Here is a 19,781-nt window from a genome sequence, read left to right on the forward strand (position 1 = left end):
AGAGATAGGCAGGATGTACAGCCCTTAAATCTGCCTTCACATGTATTTTTATTCAGTAAGTACCTGCACACAAGCATTTGAATACAAATATGTATGTGCCTCCCATCACATGCACATAGTACATTTGAATTCTATAAACACATGCTTTTATCTTAGTTACAGGCCTGAATTTTTGCCCACTGTAAATTTCAGAAACACAGTGCAAGACTGTGGATCACAGCTCCTAGCACCATTTCATTTTTTCACAGCAGTCATGACAATTTCCTTGTAAACAAGGGGGAAGCAAAAACCTAGTCTCTAAGTATTGCATTCTGTCAAATGCTACCCCTCAGACTTGAAAGTTAAGCTGGGTATGAGAGCTAAATATCCATATCTTATATACATTACCTATGAACATACATCCTTATTACTAACAGAACTGAAAGAAAATATCAGTGTATTATTTTTACAGGAGGAGAATAATCTTGAATTTTAATAAAAATATGTTTGGTAACGGCTACTTATGTACTTGTAACTCTCTTCTTAGTGCTCAGAGCAATAAATTAGAACAATTTAAGTTAAAAAAGGGCTTGTTCAGTAAATTTCTGGAGCTGGAGCTCTAGCCTTCTCACTTATCCTATCTGAGAAAAACCTCCTGAAAAAAAAAAAAAAAAAAAAAAAAAAGTAGGTTGCAATTTAATTAAAGGAATACAATTGGCTATAAAAAAGTGTAGAGTAGCCAACGAATGTTTAATTTCTCAGACCCCAGCTGACAGTTCTGCTACAAATGGACAGGCATTTCTCACCTGTTTTTGTGAAAGTTTTTATTCCTTAAGTCTAACCTAATTACCTGATGGCAACAGAGCAGAAATGCTAAGGCTATCATGCCTTGCCCTTATTTTCATTCCACCAAGTTCCTGAGGTCTGGAATTTTTTTTCCTCCTCACTTCATCTGCACACCAAACCCTCTCTCCTGCTTCCCAGCCTTTTGAAGTGCTATGTCCCTCAGCAACCTGCTCTTTTCTCTGTGCCACTCTCTAATTTCTTTTGCCAGTCTTTCTTTTAAGTTTGTCTCCTGAAATGCCACTGACATAGAAGCATACAAGAAAGGATCAGCCTGACAAATACACTTGAAAACGTAGTTAATGCTAACAAAAGACCTGATTTTTCTTATGATGAAGAATCTAGTTGGAGAGCAGGCTCCTAGGCATCCTAACCACACTGTCAAGAAGTACCACTTCTTTCACAGCTCCGCTGTTTCTAGCTTCACATTTCATCCTTGTCAAAACTTACTTTCCAAAGATAACTAGAAAAAAGGACATGTAAATTTACTAGCATTTTTGGCCATGACACAAGCAGATGTCCTGTAAAGCATGCCTCTGAAAATAATGAAAACCACCAGTGGACAGGAACACAGTTTGTGTAAGAACAAAGCAAACTGAGAAACTCCTTAAATGGTGAACAGCAGCAGCAAAACATCCTTTAGGTCATATTTTCTAGAGCAGACTCAGCTCTGTTTCACATGTTGTATCAGATAAATCATCATGTTGCTAGCAATACATTATCCAAAACTGCCAACACAGTCGTAGGTTTTTGTCTCTGCTTTCCATAGACCAGAGGTATACTAGTCTGCATAATCTTATTAATATCACCCTTGTTCTTCATCCTCTCCCCTCCTGTGTTGTTCTCACTCGCTGCACAGGCCCAAATTAGACTTCACATTCTTCTGAGCAACAACCATTCCGCACAGCATGTCATATTTTTTGATCACTATGAACATAATTAAAAGTAATGAGGTAAATTGAAAAACTGAAAAAATAAGAAACCCTTGTTAAATCTGGCTTTCAAAAGCACAGCTAACACAGACTCAAGTAATTTCAGTAATTCCAGTTCCTTTAAAAACAGTAACTGTATCAGAACAGTAACAGTATCTGAACTACATCTTATCCTGCTACACTGTAGTAGAAACGTAACACAACTCACATCCCTTTACTGTTGAGAAATACAAACAGCGCCCACCACACCTTTTGGCATGACTGAAGCACTTGAATCGCAGTCATGGAAAAAAGTAACAAAATAAATATGCAGCAACTGGGTGAAAAGCAACAGAGAGCACATCAGATTTAACATGTCACAACCTAAAACCAACCAGTGAATCACCTGGTCCTGAACGCTTCCAGGGAGAGGACGAGTACTTCAGCTCCCATTACTGATGGGCAATCCTAAGAGCTTGCTGATTTCCGACAGCCCCGCACCTGCTGACATCATTTCCACCAGCATGAAATATGCACAAAATCAGCCAAATTACACCGTCAGGAGCCTGCATCAGCTCTGTGCTAGCTGACAACATAATGGGCAACAGAAACAAGGGCTGAGAGAAGAGCCCACAGATAGCTGAAACTTTTTACTGATCATGAGAATATCCCTCCGTGTTCCTTATCATCTGAAAGCATCCTAATTTCCTACCTATTAAATGAATCTGGATATCCAAATTGACATGATAACTGACAAGAATTAACCGCCAGCTCACTATAAACTTTAATGCTATGATCATATTAGGAGGCTTAATATCACTGCAAACCTTAAGGTTGCACAAAATTTAAAGGAAAGAACAATAAAAAGAGTTTGTGCCCTACAATGTAATATCCATAGATACAGCATCAATGGACTCAGAATATATCAATTGAAAAATATCATGGACTGTCTTTATAGTAACCTGCACCACCATGAAAAAAAATCAGAGGTAATTATCACAGGCAAGCCAACTGGAGAGAAGGATTCACACAGCTTAAAAAGCAAAAACCCCACAGAGATTAACAAAGGGTGGTGATACTCTGGAAAGACCCTCAGAAGGTCTTTATAGAAACCAACAAATATAAACTCAAAGCTGTAAGTCGAAGTAAGGTACAAAGTGATGTAAAGGGCTCCAACAGAATCACAAACATACTTTCTGAAAGCAAGAAAAATAAAGACAAATAAAAAAAAATGTTAGAAGCCCTTTACACTAGAAACACGGTTGTGTTTGACAAGTGAACTTGTCAAGATCATGACATTATTTGTTCAGCATTTAATGCTTGGCTCATAACCTGGAAGTGTGACCTTACCTTGGCATGAGCAGGCCCTCGTTCATTCAGAAGCTTATACTGGGGTTGAATTCTATTGAAACGGGCTAACTCATTTACCAGACACATTGGAGTTTTCTCTTTGGGGTTTGCCATGTTATCTTGGAGAGGAGCTGTAAATAAAGAGTCTGTAAAGTTTTTTGTGTATAAATGTATTCTTCACAACTTTGCAATACTTTGCAAGAGCAATAGTATGCTTAAAGAAAGAAAACTTTGGCTAAAAAATAATTTTTGCATATAAGCTAAATACAATGTTTAAGTACCATTTACATATTAATTGTAACAGAATATGCATTATATAATGTTGATTTTGAATACATGCAATTAAAAATATATTTTTTCAAAATGTCTCTGTAAAAGATGACAGTGGAGATGGACATATATATATATACCACATTTTCTACATCACTGAAATGTTGTCAGGAGTATGCTTGTTATATGAGTTGACTACTCTTTCAGAATGATTTCTCAACACCTTGAAGCAACGCTGGATAGCATAAATGTTGCAAGATAAATACAGCAGATGAAACACTGTGATCCTCACTTGCTTCTCCCTCCTTCCCAGTTCTCAATTCTCATACTAAGTCACTCTCTGAGCACTCCCAAAGAACATCTCCCTACTCCCTTTAAGGATTCTGTTCTGCTTTTCTTAGACTATTTACTTCATGTATACTGCCCTAGCATTTTTTAGCCTCCTCCTATTTCTTGTATTTATCCCCTACACTGCTTGCTTAACTTTTTAGGATAACATTTCTGTATTTAATACCCTGTGCAGCATAGGAACTACAGCATTTATTAGGCTACAAAGGAAACACCAAATACTGCCAAGCAGTCTAAAGACATTCTGTTCTAGGGAAGAGAAGTACACTTGGAGACCTTCCTGCACGACTAAAACTTCTCTGTAAAAGATACACCCAGAATTTGACAAAATAGACATGTTCTTTTCTGAGTTTTTATACCATTAACCAACACTTTACTGTAAATCTCAGCTCTGTTAAAGAAACTTAATGTAGTAAATAGTCAAGTTAACTAAAATATTTTTCTACAGAATTTTCTTTCTTTACTTTTACACTCTTTAAGACTTTTTTTTTTTTTTCTATTAACACTGATGAAAAGATTCACTTGAACAACAAAGCAAACAGAGCTGGACCAACATACCTGGTGAGTTGCTAGCGGGAGCAGGATCCACGGGGCCAGCAGTAGGACTGCTACAACTGGCAGCCGGTTCCGAAATGGATCCATTCATGGCAGGTGGCAGACCCAGCGTGTTTGTAGTTGTTACTGGGAGGGGTAGCACCATAGGGGACATGGTAGGTCCGGACAGGTTTGCTGTAGTCTGCATCTTAACTTGTGCCATTGTCTATTGCTGTAATAAACAAAGTGCTATGAGCAGGGTGCTTCACGTTTTGAATGCCGAGTGACAGTATTGATATTAACAACACTTCTTTTTGCTGCTGGATCTGGGTCACAAAACTATTCACCAAAGTCATGGCCCTGCAAAGATTACTTCCAAACTGATGCACAGAGAAACAGCTGTTGCTCGCAACCAAAGAACATGACTAAAGCAGAACCCGTGTGCCCCGGCTCTAGGTTTTGTTGCTCAACAGTGGGATGATCCTGCCTAAAAAACAGCAGGAAGAATGATTATTCTAGAATAAAATTCCATACAGATCTCCTGATGATGAGATTAGCACTCGCCAGTTTCTCCAAGAGCTGATCTCTATGCAACTAATTGCAGTAGCAATAGTTTTTCGAGTAAAGTGCACATAAAACATCAAATAGGGCCACTAGAGAAAAACTGTTTGTTTGTTTTTTTTTTCCTGCCTGTTACCGAACTAGAAAATAGATTAAATAAGAAAAAAAAAAAAAAAAAAAAAAGTTAAAAAAAAAAAAAAGCAATAAAGCTTACTTATCCAGGTTACAGATGGAAATTACTCATCCAGGCTACAGGTGTAACACTTCAATCCTTATATAAATTACAAACACAAATACCACAGATTTCCCATATTTGCCTACAAAGCAGTATATAAAGCATTTACCTGGAATATGCCTGATACCAATTATCTCCCTCCACCTACCCAGCTGGGTCTCTGTACTGCCAATAGATGTTCTCTGGATTAGTCTGTACTCATAAGCAAAACAGGGTCAGAGCACAGCTCCTTCACACTATTTATTCACTGAGAGGATGCTCTTTGGTTATGTTTTGGCTACCAACAAAACCTCTTGCAAAAAACACATGGTAACAGTTCAGAGGACAGCCAGCATCCCAGGCAATTCACTAAAGCAAGTTCACAGGTAGTCATTATCCAGGAGAAAGCCATAGGTTTCTCCTGTTGGCATCAAAAGCAAACAGGACAACCTAACGCTGTCACCTCCTACTACTCAGTAACAAACACCAGGCGTGGTTTTGGGGCGTTGTATGCACTCAGTGTAGTGGAGAGACAAATCCCATAGCAGCCAGCAAGCAGTCTGGTGACCAGGGACCTTTCCTAGCTGAAGCTTTGGTCCCTCTGGTGAAGGAGGACCTGAAATTCATCCTCCTCCCCCACTGACCCGCGCTTTGACACTTTTCCTGGAGTAATTCTCTCTTCTAAGCATAAAAGCCTATCCAACACACCTGAAAAAAAAATCTAATTAGTGTCTTACGGAAATGAGCATGGCTCTATACACTTTTATGTGGTTAAATCAGTATTTTCCACCCCCAAAAAACAGTTCAAAAATACCAAAGTATCTCTACCGAGAAGGACATAGTTGGTTAAAATCCTGCATCGTTAGATACGCCATACAGTAAGACTTCATTATACAAAAGCAGCTGTGCTAAAGTAAACTATATTGCTGCTTATCTATGCTTTGAAGACAACATTCAGATTGGAAGGACATTTTTATTACGCAGGGAAGATAGAATGATTTTAATCTCTAGAAAGGCAAAAGTAAAAAAAAAAAAAAAAAAAAAAAAAAAAGAGCTGAGATGCAATCATTTGCCCTTTTCATAAACACCATAAGTAAAATGCTAACAGTGACAGAATTTAAAAATACATACACAGTCCAGCTGAGATACATTTAAACACTTCGTGTGTTCAAAAATAAGTATGAAATTCAGACTGCAAAAATTCTACTGTCATTTAACAGAAAGTGCTGTTGGAGGGACCTCACTTAAAGATGGAGAAAGAGTATAGATATAGAATTCATGGTATACTGTGTATTTAACTCTGATTCTAAATCCATTACAATTCAAAAAGTTTCTTAATTGTAAGAATCAAAGTAAATAATGGCACAACCAGGCCATGGTTATTAAATACTTTTTAAATTAAACCAACATAGAAACTATGAAAAATCATCACAATAATTAATGTTTAAGAAACACCTTAACAGTATTCACAGCATTTTAGCTCGTATCTGTGAGTATAACAAAGATCACTCATACAGTACTGTATGAGACACTACTGAACACCTATTCTCAGGCCTCGTCAGCTGTCAGTTATCCTTTTGACTTCCAGTATTGAATGTTTATTCTTCCTTTCAAGAAAGCAGAGCATACTCATAATCAAATAAAAATCAAGTGCTTTATGAAGTATATTTATGGTTGTTATTGCTGTTATGTTGTACTGCTGTTTTAAAGGGACACATCATAGGATTGATCCTTTTCTATTAAGGATAAAAGGCAGTTTGGTAATAGTATCAAGGAACAGGAAAAATAAAATAAAGTTTAGGAGAAAAAAGATTATTTGTACTGCAATGCAGGAAATCTGAATAAAATTATAACATATTAGATGTTGGGGTCTGTTTATTTTACTAGCTTTCTTAGATATCTAAAGCTGGAGAACTCCTACAAGAAACCACAGATGTTTTGTAAATTAATCTGCATAAACAGAGATGCTCAGGAAGCAAATATAAGTGCAAGGAGTAACCCTACAGTACATGAAATATGGAGACTATTGATTTGTAATCAGTTCTAAAATCCAATTAGAGACAACAGAGAGAACACAGTTGACATGGTGTTGTAATGTCATTTTCACATTACCAAGCAAGTAATCTTTGATGTCGTCACAATAACAGGCAAAAACTTGCATGCTCCATCTTCTCTTTACACATATTTATACCAGTGTCACAGTATTTTATGAAGAGTGAAGCACAAATATTTTGCAGCCCCAAGCACAGAACCGTTCACCACCACAAAACAAAATGCAGGACTCGGGGAGAGAGATTTTACCAAACTGGGCAGAGATAAAGCATGGTAACGTCATTAAAATAACTCTAAATCTGCTACTTGGATATTTTTGAAAAAGACAGCATATACGAGAGGGATAATTTATTAGGCTATTATGAGTACGTCTGGAATAGCCCCCACACCTCATTTCAAGTGGCTAACCAGCTCACATCTATGGGACTGCCACATCAAAGAGCCTACAAAGGAGTTTTTCTTTATGCTGCGCAATGGTTACAGACATTCGGATCTTTGTTGGATATCTTTGTTGTGCAGCTGCTGACTGCCGCCTTTGTTGCTTTATAAAGTCACCAACTACGACGCCAACACATCGCAGCAATGATATTACTTGCAGTCTTAATCGCATACGTGTCTACAGAGCTGAAGTCTGTAAGGCACGAGGCTGCCAAAGCTTATGGTGCCTTCTAAAATGCTGCAATGTTTTTCCTCTCTCAGTCCAACCTGCCCAGATACACTAGAAATGCTCCAGCAGGCACTTAAGGGGAGCTAAATACACTATAACTGCATTTTTCTTGTGTTCAGCTTTTGAAGGCATTTTCTGTATAGGCAATTACACAGGTTTCATTAGACAGTTTGGTATGAACTTTCTAGTTAAACAATGTGTAAGCTGTGATTTTTTCTCTCATGCTAAAAAGCAGAACAAAAACCCCTCACACTTTGAAGTGAAAATATTACTGTCAAATATTCCATTCATTTTTCCCATAAGCTGGGAAATATGTTAGCTTAGTTACACTCACAGGTTCAGAATATTTTTAACAAATGCAAACAAACCTGTGTCATGCTAAAAAGCTCCACATGGCAAAAAGAATAACTTCTTTTTTTTTTTTTTCCTTTTTTTTTCTAATGATTATTATTTCCTGTGCTTTTCTGGAACACATCAGCTTATTTCCTTAAATCTTATGACATAAAATATGAATGAAATGCTGAGGTGAAACGAGTCTGAGAGTATGTCAAACTAATCTAATAAGCAAAGAAAGACAAAAGCAGATAAGACAGCAGAGAAAGCAGAAACATGAGCAAAGAGCTTTCATGTTAAATGTACTTTCAAATTGTGGAAAAACTGAAAAAGCAAAATCTTGACTTGAAATAGCAGCTGCTGGGTAAAAAAGCAACACAGCTGTAGAGACTAATGACCTGAATAGAAAATGGAAGACTGAAGTTCATCTGTGCAGAATGTGAAAATACACATGAGCATGGTGCTACCATGCTTTCACACTACTATGCCATACAACTAAATGTACACAATCTATTACACCTACAGGTGTGTAACCAAATATATGTTCCACTTACTTGTGAAGTGCTTTACAAAGACTAAGAATTGAGGGCCAGATTAAAAAAAAATCATTAAAAAAATTGACTTTTTTTTTCTTCTATACTTCCACTTACATATTCAAATTAGTGCCTATTTTTCGCAACAGTATCACACATAAAGGATTCCAGGTCCTTTTCTGCGGAATTGCTACTCAGCATGCTGTATGCCATATTTTGTTTGTGACGCTGACTGTTTTGCAGCTAATGAGACTTTGTTCTTGTCTTCCTTGAATTCCCTTTGAAAATAATAATAAAATAAAAAAAATGGAAAGAATTATGATTTCAATTTTTCAGGATTGCACTGATTTCTACTTCTAGTTCTAAAATGCCTGCAGTCTCCTCCAACCCTGCTTTGTAGAATCCACAAATTTAACAAAAGTTCTGCTTATTCTACCATCCACATTAATGAAAATATTGAAAGGCACAGGACCAGCATTATAACAGACTGTGGGCAGTGTCTAGCTACGCAGCATCTCAATGCCTTTTTTTTTTTTTTTCCAGACCAAGCCTTTCTTTGGCTAGCAGCTTGTTAATGCAACTCTTCTGCCAAAAGTTCACAAGTCATCGAACCCTAATACAGCTGAAAGTTTCCTGACCAAGGAAGGTTTGGTTTTAGCCTATAAATCCATTAAACTCTCCATTCTCATGATATGACTTCATTCACTGTTACACAAAAGCATACAATACTGCCAAAGGTTAAATGTTTATCTTCTGAATGCTTCTTACGTTTACAGTAAATATTTTGATATCCGTGTATCATCTATACAGCTGAAGTATATTATCTGTATATGCATATTATATATATGTATAAAGTGTATATCTATGTATGTAATATATATATATATATATATATATATATATATATGTATAAATAAAGTACTACACAAGTCCTAAGCTTTATGCATCTTCTTTTTCTTGCGGTACTGCTGCATCCAGCAGCTTACTTGGGGATGACAGAAAGCATACAGCTCCGCATTACCTTCCGAGCAGCCGCTAATTCAATCTTTTCTGTTCTATAAAATCAAATAATGAGATAGCCACACACAAACAGTTTAGCAAGGGCACAACTTAAAGCAACAGCGAGCAGATGGCTATCTAGAATTACTAACAAAATTTATCTTGTGTATACATTTCAAATAGGCTAAATTGACAAACTGCGCATGAAATCAGTGTGCACAGAATCCCCGTGTATCGGTGCTGGTCCCCACTCTGTTTGTGCTCCCCATTTGTCTCTCCAACAATTTGTTGGTTTTTGCCTTATGAGGGGTGGCTCGAGAACAGGCAGAGCGATCCCACGCCTCGCTGCCGCAGCAGAGGACGACCCTGTTTGTCCTCTCTCCCCCCCCAGCAGAAAGCTAATAGCTCCCTGATAATTCACCTCACTGAACCTGCTCACATAAGAGTGAGGGGAAGATCAGCGGAGAGCCCGTGCCCGTACACGGAGGGCCATAAACTCATGACCTGGCGTGGGTGCGAGGAATTAGCCCTTTCAACTCGTGCTAATCAGTTTAGCATCCCTGCCAAACCATACACTCAAATTCAGCTCCTTCACGCTGTCCCACATAAAACCCGCTACCTCAGCCCCAGTGATTCAACCTCCAGACACCTGTGGCATTTAAAACAAAACAAAACAAAAAAAAACCAACAATGGCCTACATTAGGGTGTGGTAATTTCAGTGGAAATCTGGACACAGCTGCAAGCTAGTTAACAAGTAAGTAATATACCACAGCAAGTGAAATTAGGGCTTAAAAGCATGTTACTCTCCTGAGGCATAAGAAAAAATAAATCACTAACTTTTATTATTATTATGTTTATTAAATAATTTACAACCAAAGATAAAAAAGCACACAGTGAGGAAGACATCACAGGTTATAGACTAAAACTCAAATGCAAAAGAGCCACAAGGCTTACAGAAAAGTTCACCCACTTGCTCAGCACTAAGCATGGTGGGGAGGAATGAGTAGAAACTACTCTTTCTGCAAAGTGCCTTCCCTGGCTTTCTGAACATATCGGGAGGTGGCACACACAAATCCTGGAAGGCCAGGCAGACGCAGGCAGAACGAGCAGCTGCAGATTTCTTTGGGCTTTCGCCAGGCCAGAGCATGAAATCCTATCACACTTTCAGAAAATACAGAAGTTATTTTTGTCGGGGTATTATCATCCACAGAGGAATATCCTTCGCAAACTCCTATTTATGATCAGTGAGAAGTTTTCTGAGGAGTGTTTCATTCCTGGCTGAGAACTTGAAAGGCGGGAAGGTATTTTTAGAAGGAAAAAAAAAAAAAAGTAGAAAAAATCTGCGCTCATAATAATTTTCAGCCACTTCTTCAAACAACAGTCAGCTTAACATACTTTTTTAATTACTACACAGGACACATTGAAACAAAAAAGGGAGTTCAGACTAGGAAAGCTGAGCTAGAAACTGTTTCAACTTGCAGACTTCTTTCACCATGAAACTATATGGGTTCCCTAATCTCCAAGACTATGTTGATCCAAGATGCTACATGAAGCATGAGAGTCCCTAAATCGGTGACTAGATTACAGTTACTTGGGAATACATCTTCCATCTGTCCCTGACTCGATCCTTCTGTAACAGCCCTCCTTACAGAGGCACTGTGCAATTTTGAGAACAAAGGAAGATTTCCAAAGAAAAACAAAACAGACAAGTAAGGTAACTAATTATGGAATCAAAAAGCAAAGACTTTCTCAATAAACAAAGTGGTCAAAGCTGGGGATTGTTATTGTTACTTAATTATTACGTGTCAGCAAGGGGACTGGAACAGAAAAGGGTTGCCCTGCAATTGTGGTAAGATGGGTACAATTTGAAATACACAGTATACATCAGAAAAGAAACAAATATTATAAGCAAACACTTTGCAACTAGTAAATTGCTTGGGCCACCACAGCAAAAGACAAGTGACTAAAATGAAAGATGTGTGACCTGCAGGGCCATCCACATGCACAGTGCATCTCACAGGGGAACAGCAACCTGCACCTCGGTAGGCGCAGTAGCCCACTCAGTGGTCTATCCACAGTTTACCAGCACCATTTGAGATATCACAGGATATCACACCTGGATACCTCCAAAAAAGCAGAAGTCCTTTCGCAAAAGACCCGTGCCGCATCTAGCACTGTGCACGGCAGAAGGTTCAAATAAACCATGGCATGAAAAGGCAATGAAATGGCACAAATGTATGTGTTTAAACGAATGCATTATGCCACTAGTCGACACAGGCAAGGCAATCAACAAGTAGGCATCTACCTAAGGCTGAATCACTCAGCTGAGTGACAGCTGACGGCCAGACAAGGTAACTACCATCTCACTGCACTAGATGTCGAAATACAGGCAACTGAAGCGTACTCAGTCAAACCTGTCTTAGACAAACAAGTGATCACGGACCTTATTAAAACTAACAGGCATAATTACAGAAGCAAATAAACTCCCATGAGAAGCGCTGCAGACAGAAGCGCCACACCTAATGTATTTGCCAAAGACTGGCATTCTCCTAAGGAATGATAGAAAATGCAGGGGTTAGGGTGCTGATTATAATTTGCACATGCAAACATATACAGAGTGTAAAAACAGGAGGACCTTCGCAGAAAGCAGAGGATGCTGACAGGAAAGACAGCATGTAACTCTTGCTCCTGTGGCAAGAGGAAGGCTGAAATGAAAATACTGAGAAAGAAGCAACTTGGCCTGTGCTGTATCTCTCTGTACACAGCAAAACTGAATCACCCCAGAGCATACAAAAGGAGATTTTCTTGCCTAGCAGAAAAATTATGGTTGGGTCCTGTGTACACTGAGCAGCCACCTGGGTGAAATGGAAACTTCACTGCTTACTGCGGATATGTAGCAGAGTTCCTAAGAAGAGAAACTTTATTAATATTCATCTTGAACCACGATGGAAGAAAGGATTGCCATTCTCACAAAACAATCTCACTGATATCAAAGATCACTGAAGCTGAAACAAAACAAAAAACCCAGACATCTGGGAATTCCTCAGAGAACACGGTCTGTGACCAGAGCAAACACCTCTTGGGGAAAGCGACTTGGCATGACGGCGGTGTGAGAAGCATAATTACAGAACTCCTGCTTGAAATGACGAGGGAGATCAATGAGATTATCAACTCAAAGATTTCAATGCCAAAAGAAAACTAGAAGATAATGAAAGTCAATCTGTTGCATCAAAAACGGAGCCAGCCAGACATTTCAATGCTTTTCAACTTGTTTATAACCCAAGGGGGAAAGATTAGGCTGTTTCATAGAAATGCCCACCATCTTACAAAGATAAACTCATGAGGAAGTTTGTTTATCCTGTTTTATTATTGCTGTCCAGAAAACAGAGAAAATGTGAGGAAAAAAAAAAAAGAAATTTCCAACAGCCAATACAAGTTAACCTAGTTCTCATACTGCCACAAATTTTATGCCCAGAAAATAAATTGAACCAGACAGACAGAATATTGATTCAGACACAGACATCAATTTGAACCAGCCAAGATATCCTGAATTATTACGGAAAAGAAAACGTGAAACTTTCCCCCACCCAAACAGCAAGACGATCTCCAGAGCCTTCTTTGTGGAAGGCCTTCCACATCCCAAAGCCATCGTGGTTTGAGGTATATCCAAAAAAATAGCTCATAGATGCTTTGCAGATCAGAGGCAGAACATCACAAGTACTCCACAGCACTAGAGGGTCATATCCTTCCGAGTATGTCTAACGTAGCTAGGAGCAACCACTAATCCAAAAGACAAAAGCAGAACCATCGTAACTCATAACAATCATGGTACAGAAGTGACTTAAACTACCTAGGACTTCTTTGAAAACTGAAAATGTGAATCTCCCTAGACAATCTGTGATAGTTTTTCAAAATACAACCTCACTTGGTTCCACAGCCCTTGGAAAAGGAAGGGAGAGTAGTACCGTCATCATGAGAGACTACGTAAACTAAGCTGGATTTCCAGGGCTACCTCAAAATTTATCCATACAAAACACAGCAGAAAGCCTCAAGGATATGATAAATTAGTTTAGTTAGTCTAGAAATTGTAAACACAGAAGCTGAGTTCCATGGAAAGAATTATAAGTTTCTGTTTGTTCATTTTTTTACTTTCTGAGGCAGGTCATTCAAGTGAATCACTGATATATTCCACTGGGACTCAAAAAAAAAGGGTACACTGAAATGGTTATTGGTTGTACAGAGAGGTTGTCACACCATCTCTTACTGAAGTTGATGGGCAGGTAAACCACATTTGCCTTAGGTTAAACAAAAAGGAGTAGCTAAGCTTTCTCACGAAGGAAAATAGCTGAAAAGAAGGGCAGCCTAAGCCACTAGTTTAACAATCAATCATCAGCTTAAAAGTGCAGAAGGAGATTAAGTAAATGAAAAAAACATGACTCAGACTTGACATGCTGCCACTACAGAATTGTTCGCAAAGCAGTAACTGGTTCCTTATTTGTAATATCAGAGTCTAAACTGAACTCCTTCAAATTTTCTAGCTTCTTTTAATTTCTCTGATTTTTATTTCTAAATGCTATATTTTTTCACTTTCTACTAGCAACTAGTAGTTTTATTCCTACCATCTCAAATAAGCTCTGATTGACTTTGAATTACAAAATACTCTTATTTGAAGATTATTCTGAGTAAAAGACACAACACTAATTTTGTTCTGAAGCATGCAAAAATTACTTCTCGAGTAAAAGCTCATTCCCTAACTACAAATTGCATATTATTAATGGAATTCAGAAAATGATCGAGGTTTTCCTTGGCTGCCTGTGACAAGCTACTACTCTGATCATTTCAAGTAACATAGCTTGGCGAAGCAGCAGAGACGTGACTTTTTCTTCAGAAAAAGTTACAGCCATTGCAACCAGCCCTCCTCAAAATGTAATCACTCCCCTATAACAGCTCCAGGACCTTCAGAGAAGGATATTTCAAAGTGGCAGATGTTATGCTTCATTGTTATAAGTAGATGCTTCATTGTTATAAGTAGATCAAAATTCTGATTTATGTGACTTTTTTTAAATTCTCCATGAGTGTAGTGAAATGCCTAAAAAGAGCATTTCACAGCTAAAATGGTGAATTCCCACCTTTAAGTCTCATGCAGTTTCCCAAAAGTTGCAACTCCCAGACACAGCTTGAATGGAATTGCCATCTCCTGTTCATGAACCACTCCTGGAGCTCCCCCTTCTCGCAGATGTCCCATCTACATGTTTTGGGATGCGCAGCTCCTAAGACTAGCTCCCTGCTCATAATTGTAGCACATCTTGTCAGATCAGTTCTGCAGTGAATCCAGAGAAAGAGACATCTTCCTACTTTGCATGCAGCTCTCATCAGCTGGTGAATAAAGGCAAAATAATTACTGAGTACTGCACTACGTTCTCTGACTGACGAAAAGCACAAGATGCAAGTTTTCAACTGGAGGAAATTAATGGTTCTGAGATGCTAAGTTTTGGGGCAAGGTCATGAACTGTTGCAAAACCGGTGACACAAGCCTGGTACAAAAACCATGAAAACAATGAAAGTGCAAAAAATAAGGAAGTGGACAAATCTTCTATAGCTAGCAGTGACTTGGTGATACCAACCCAAGGCTCCAGCAGACACGATGGGAAGAGACATGCACCTGGAAGAGTCGCAGAGAAAGGCAAAGGGAACAGAGCTGAGTGCCCCCACCACAGGCAGCTATCAATACCGGCTCTTCAAGCATCCTGAGAATGCAAAGAGTCGTCAGCAACAACTCAGCACAGTATACAAGTACTGCAATGGCCTGTTGACTCCTTGTGGCAAAACCACGCTTTGGACAGAAATTAGGAACTGGTGTGATGAAACATATTCTAACAAATTACTTATCTCCACAAGAAGGTGCAGATTACGGAAGATTTTGGCAATCCTGGAAGGGGAAAAAATCCTAGTGGTACAGTTACAAATCCTTTCAGTCGAAGCAAGTTAGCAAAGGCAGAAAACATTGAAAAAAACTGCTGCCTATAAGATCATTGAGAAGCTAAACATTAAAAACTTGCTGAACACTGAGCACACACATTCCAGCACAGCAGAGGCTACATGCATCTGGCAGGATGGCAAAAGGTTAATCTCTACAGTTGAATCAGCGAGGAGGATATTAAACTAACAACAAACAGCAGAAAAGAGGCCAGTAAAAAGAGATCTGGCTGAAATGGAGCACAGTGTGAGTACACAGAAACAGCATGACAAAAGCATGAGACTTTTGCTTCCAACTACTTACGTACTAATGATTAGGAGTACCAAGCAGGATATATAGCAAGACAGCAGAGATCTCAATCCATGTAGTTGCTGATTCAGAATAACTCGGCTTCCCCAGACTGAAGGGAGTTATAAGCTTAACTATTACAGAAAAAAAATACATGAACTGAAACAGTGAATAAAAATTTGGAATTGAATACTTTTGCAGAAAGAGACAGAAATAAAACAAAGGACAACCTTGGCTAAAAGTGCAACCTGATTCAGTGGTAACATGAAAAGATTCACAATAAAAGGTAACAGCACCTATAGCTGAGTGACACCAGAAAAAGAAATTTGCATACAGGAGGAATGCCAGAACTGCTAGCAACAGCACCCTGACTACATGGAGACAGAGTGGACAGGCTTTGAGCTCCACTTTAAAGGAATGTCTTTCTCACCACTCACTATGCTTTCAGGACTCCTGGGCCATTAACTCCAGCAGGGTGAAGTTAGCTTTTGTGAATCTGGAATCACCCTAAATCAGGGTGAAAGAACAAACTTGCTTTTGAACTTCCAGGGAGCTAACGCTCCTGTTCATTACTGAGCTAAGAATCCTGTTTCTTACCTTCAGAACTAGAATCAAATACATAAAAAACACTTCAAAAGGGAAGAAGGGCCCACTTTTCTAAGATCTCCAAGAGAACACGTGCTTTTTGGTTATATATACATATATATGTGTCTAATGAAGTCTTGCCTCCTGCCAAGACAAATGCTCCTCATTAGCAAAGGGAAGGAGTGTTCCTAGCCCAAAAGCCATCCAGCATCTAGGCTGTGATGTGTCAGAAGCAGAAGTTAGGGGAGATGTGCACACCCTGAGCAGTGGAGCAGAGGTCTGCAATCCAATGCAATGGCAGAAACACACAAATCTGAAAAGCAGAACGGGCCCTGGAACTAGAACTGCCTTGGCTGAACAAGTTCAGCTGCAGAGTTCTGCCCTACACTGTCTTTCTGAGGACCTTTTGTGATAGTGAAATGAAGAAAAAAAGGCACAAACTGTACTAAAATATTTGGCTGCCGGAACTGAAAATGCGAGGAAGCTGATAAAGACCCAGGCCATTAGGTATATTAGATTGATACCAGCTGTGTCCCTTGCTCCTCAAGACTATGAGGTGTCTGAGCAAAGGTAAACTGCACAAGGCAGTATTTGCAATGATAGCAAAGAAAGCTATTGCTTAATTTAATGGTCACATAAAAGAGGTGACTCCAAAATGTGCCTCAAAAGCACCTGCTCTGGTGAGTTCCCATTCACAGTAATTCCTAGAGCAGCCAGTTTCAGAAGAGCCCGGTATTACAAACAATAGCTGGAGAAAACTGTTGGATTAGTTCTTCTCCAGGAACCTGGCAAATACCTACGGTTGCCTTCAAGTCCACATTCAGAGTGTCCTCATGAATGACAACTCCATCAGACCATGGAAATGGGATCCTCTCCTGGTATCTTCAATGACTTTTCACTTGTTTAATGCTTTGCCTTAGTGATGCAGGCTGTCCAGCTGAAGAAGGGTGAGAGAAGACAGAGTGGGCCACCTCCCTTTCACAGAGGTCCAATCCCATATATAACCTTATGGATTCACCTAAGAGAGAGTTTAGAGAAGTCCCTGAGGAACCAGGGTGGGCTTTACCTGCCTCCTGATCTAGGACATGCTTCTCATCCCCCTTCATGAAGGACAGACGGTCTCAATTCCCGTACAGAAGCTGAGAAACCCCCTATTTCATGCAAGACCAGTAAGCATGCTGGACCGAGTTACAGACAAAAAGGGTTTTCATGAAAACCTCTCTGGAGTATTTTTGGTATTCATCAAGATTTCCAGCCTTTCACAACAGTTACAAAAAGAGACGTCTCTTGGGTGTATACTCTTGAGGAAAATTACTCATTGGCAATGTCTTTTTGAGGAACATTGCCACCACAGATGGAAGATGGTTCAAAGCAGGGCAGTTTAAGTACTATCAGATACACAAGACTGAAACCAAAAGCAGAGGAAACATTTACCACATTGGAGAAAGGAAAAAACCCTGCAAGCTAGTATCCAGGACTGAAGGATGATCAGAAGGGAAAAAAATAGAACAAACAAAAATAGGTGATTTTTTCACAAGACCTTTTAGATTACTTCATGTTTTTATCTTGTCTAACATAGCCGGAGTTCCTATAGACTGTTACTTCAGTTCATTATTTGTCTCAATACAACTGGATATGCTACAAACTGACCCAACGTTGCCCTGTATCAACTCTGCTATTTCACCTTGGGAATAGCGTGTCTCAATTTCTTCACTTCAAAACTTATCAGCTGTATGGATGCGTCGTCTGGATGACACAGGAAGAGTTCTCTTTTCCAAAAAGTCAGATAAGCCAGCTGCTTATCTGATCAACTTTAGTTACTGACAACAAGCCACATGTTTACTGTACTGGAATTTCCTTACATTGTCTAACGCCACTTTTCTTAACTGAGTTTATTGTACGAGAAACTGGAAACCATAAACGGATGACAGCTTCAAAAAAAAAAAAGAAATTAGGAATAGCAATAATAGTAACGATTAGGTTCCTCATCTTCTGAAGAGCTCTTCTTGTTCCTACAGGTGCCCATTTTCACTGCAAGGAGATTCCCTTGAAAATCCAGTCTCCTACCCTCAAAAACATTTCCTCCAGCCAGGAGGCACACAGCACTAATTCCCTGTTCCTCAAAGCTGGCAAGCAGAGAAATTGGAAGCATGACCAATGTTAGCATGATCCTTTGGAGCTATTCAAGAGAAGATGAGACTGTAAACATATCCTTTGAGTGTGAGGTATTATTGTAAACATCTTTGTAAGCTGCCTTTTTCCAGAAACTAAGGATAGCAGGTTAACCCACACACACTGTAATACTTAGCCACCAGCTATTAGCAGGGCCTTCCCTGAACACCACCTGAAATCTGTGCCCAAATGCTGACTTCCAATTAGTCTAACAAGAATCCCCTTCATCATTTCAATGGTGACTAAATTAGAAGAACATGGGGATACATAAACATACAGGAGTCACAAAATTAAACATTTTGTATGCAAAAAAATATTTACCAGGAAAAATAAATTTCTGATTTTATTTAAGCATCAATAAATTTGTTACAGACCAGTCACATACTATATGGGAGCGTACTCGATTACACCAAAATAAAAGATGCAGCGTGACACAGGTGAGCACCCTATAACCCTGGAGCGCAGATCTCACTGCTGGGAAACATTCCAAATGCTGCCAGCTTAAAAACAAACAAAAAGGTGCTGCTGAGGTGAAGAACGAACCAACATTTAACAGCTACAGGCATACATGCGACTTCAGTGTTACACTACTACAGATGGTTTTTCAAAGTTCATTTTTAGAAGTTGTGACAAGCAATTTTTCTCTTCTCAATAGCTTCCAGAACAACGCATGACAAGCCACCTCTCAGATTTTTCCTGAACTCTTGATCTTTTAACACAAACACACTTTGGATAATGCTGATCGTGACTGCTCCCTGACAATGAGCAGACCCGAGCGATCTCTGAGAGCAGAGCCCTTGGCTCACATTATACACTAAATGCTACAAGCAGGTTCCGTTTCTTCTCTTCCCAGGGTCTGCCGCAGACTCCCACCAGCTCTAACTCCCAGATTTACACCATGTATCCTCTTCACTCCCCTGGGCAAAGTTGTCCACCCCGTTCTCCACCCTACCTGTTTCACTGCACCCTGATCTTGTGCTTTATACTCCCCTCAACCAAACCAACCCCCCAGCCTTATCCTTCTGAACTGCTGCTTGTAGATCCGAGGGACACAGCAGCAGTTAATGAACAGCAAGTGGGTGAAAGAGGGGTGGCCAGGTCAGGACCCCCTCATTAGAGCTCCAACAGCCCCAGTGCTTACAGGGATGTATTCGCAAGCCTAAC

General features: G+C 39.4%; 1 protein-coding gene across 3 annotated transcripts in view; it reads right to left on the minus strand.

The window, feature by feature from the left end:
- STAU2 (staufen double-stranded RNA binding protein 2) overlaps positions 1 to 19,781 on the minus strand; it is a 166,523-nt gene that overhangs the window by 143,801 nt on the left and 2,941 nt on the right. For all 3 annotated transcript variants that reach the window (XM_082752258.1, XM_082752257.1, XM_082752259.1), the window contains exons 2-3: positions 4,260 to 4,467; positions 3,084 to 3,214 (exon numbers count right to left, since the gene is read on the minus strand). In XM_082752258.1, the coding sequence (XP_082608384.1) occupies positions 3,084 to 3,214; positions 4,260 to 4,458 (330 nt within the window). In that variant the 5' untranslated portion in view covers positions 4,459 to 4,467. The remainder of the gene's footprint in view (positions 1 to 3,083; positions 3,215 to 4,259; positions 4,468 to 19,781) is intronic.

The sequence above is a fragment of the Aythya marila genome (genome assembly GCF_965140915.1).
Source record: "Aythya marila genome assembly, chromosome: 2".
Classification (NCBI taxonomy): Eukaryota; Metazoa; Chordata; class Aves; order Anseriformes; family Anatidae; genus Aythya; species Aythya marila.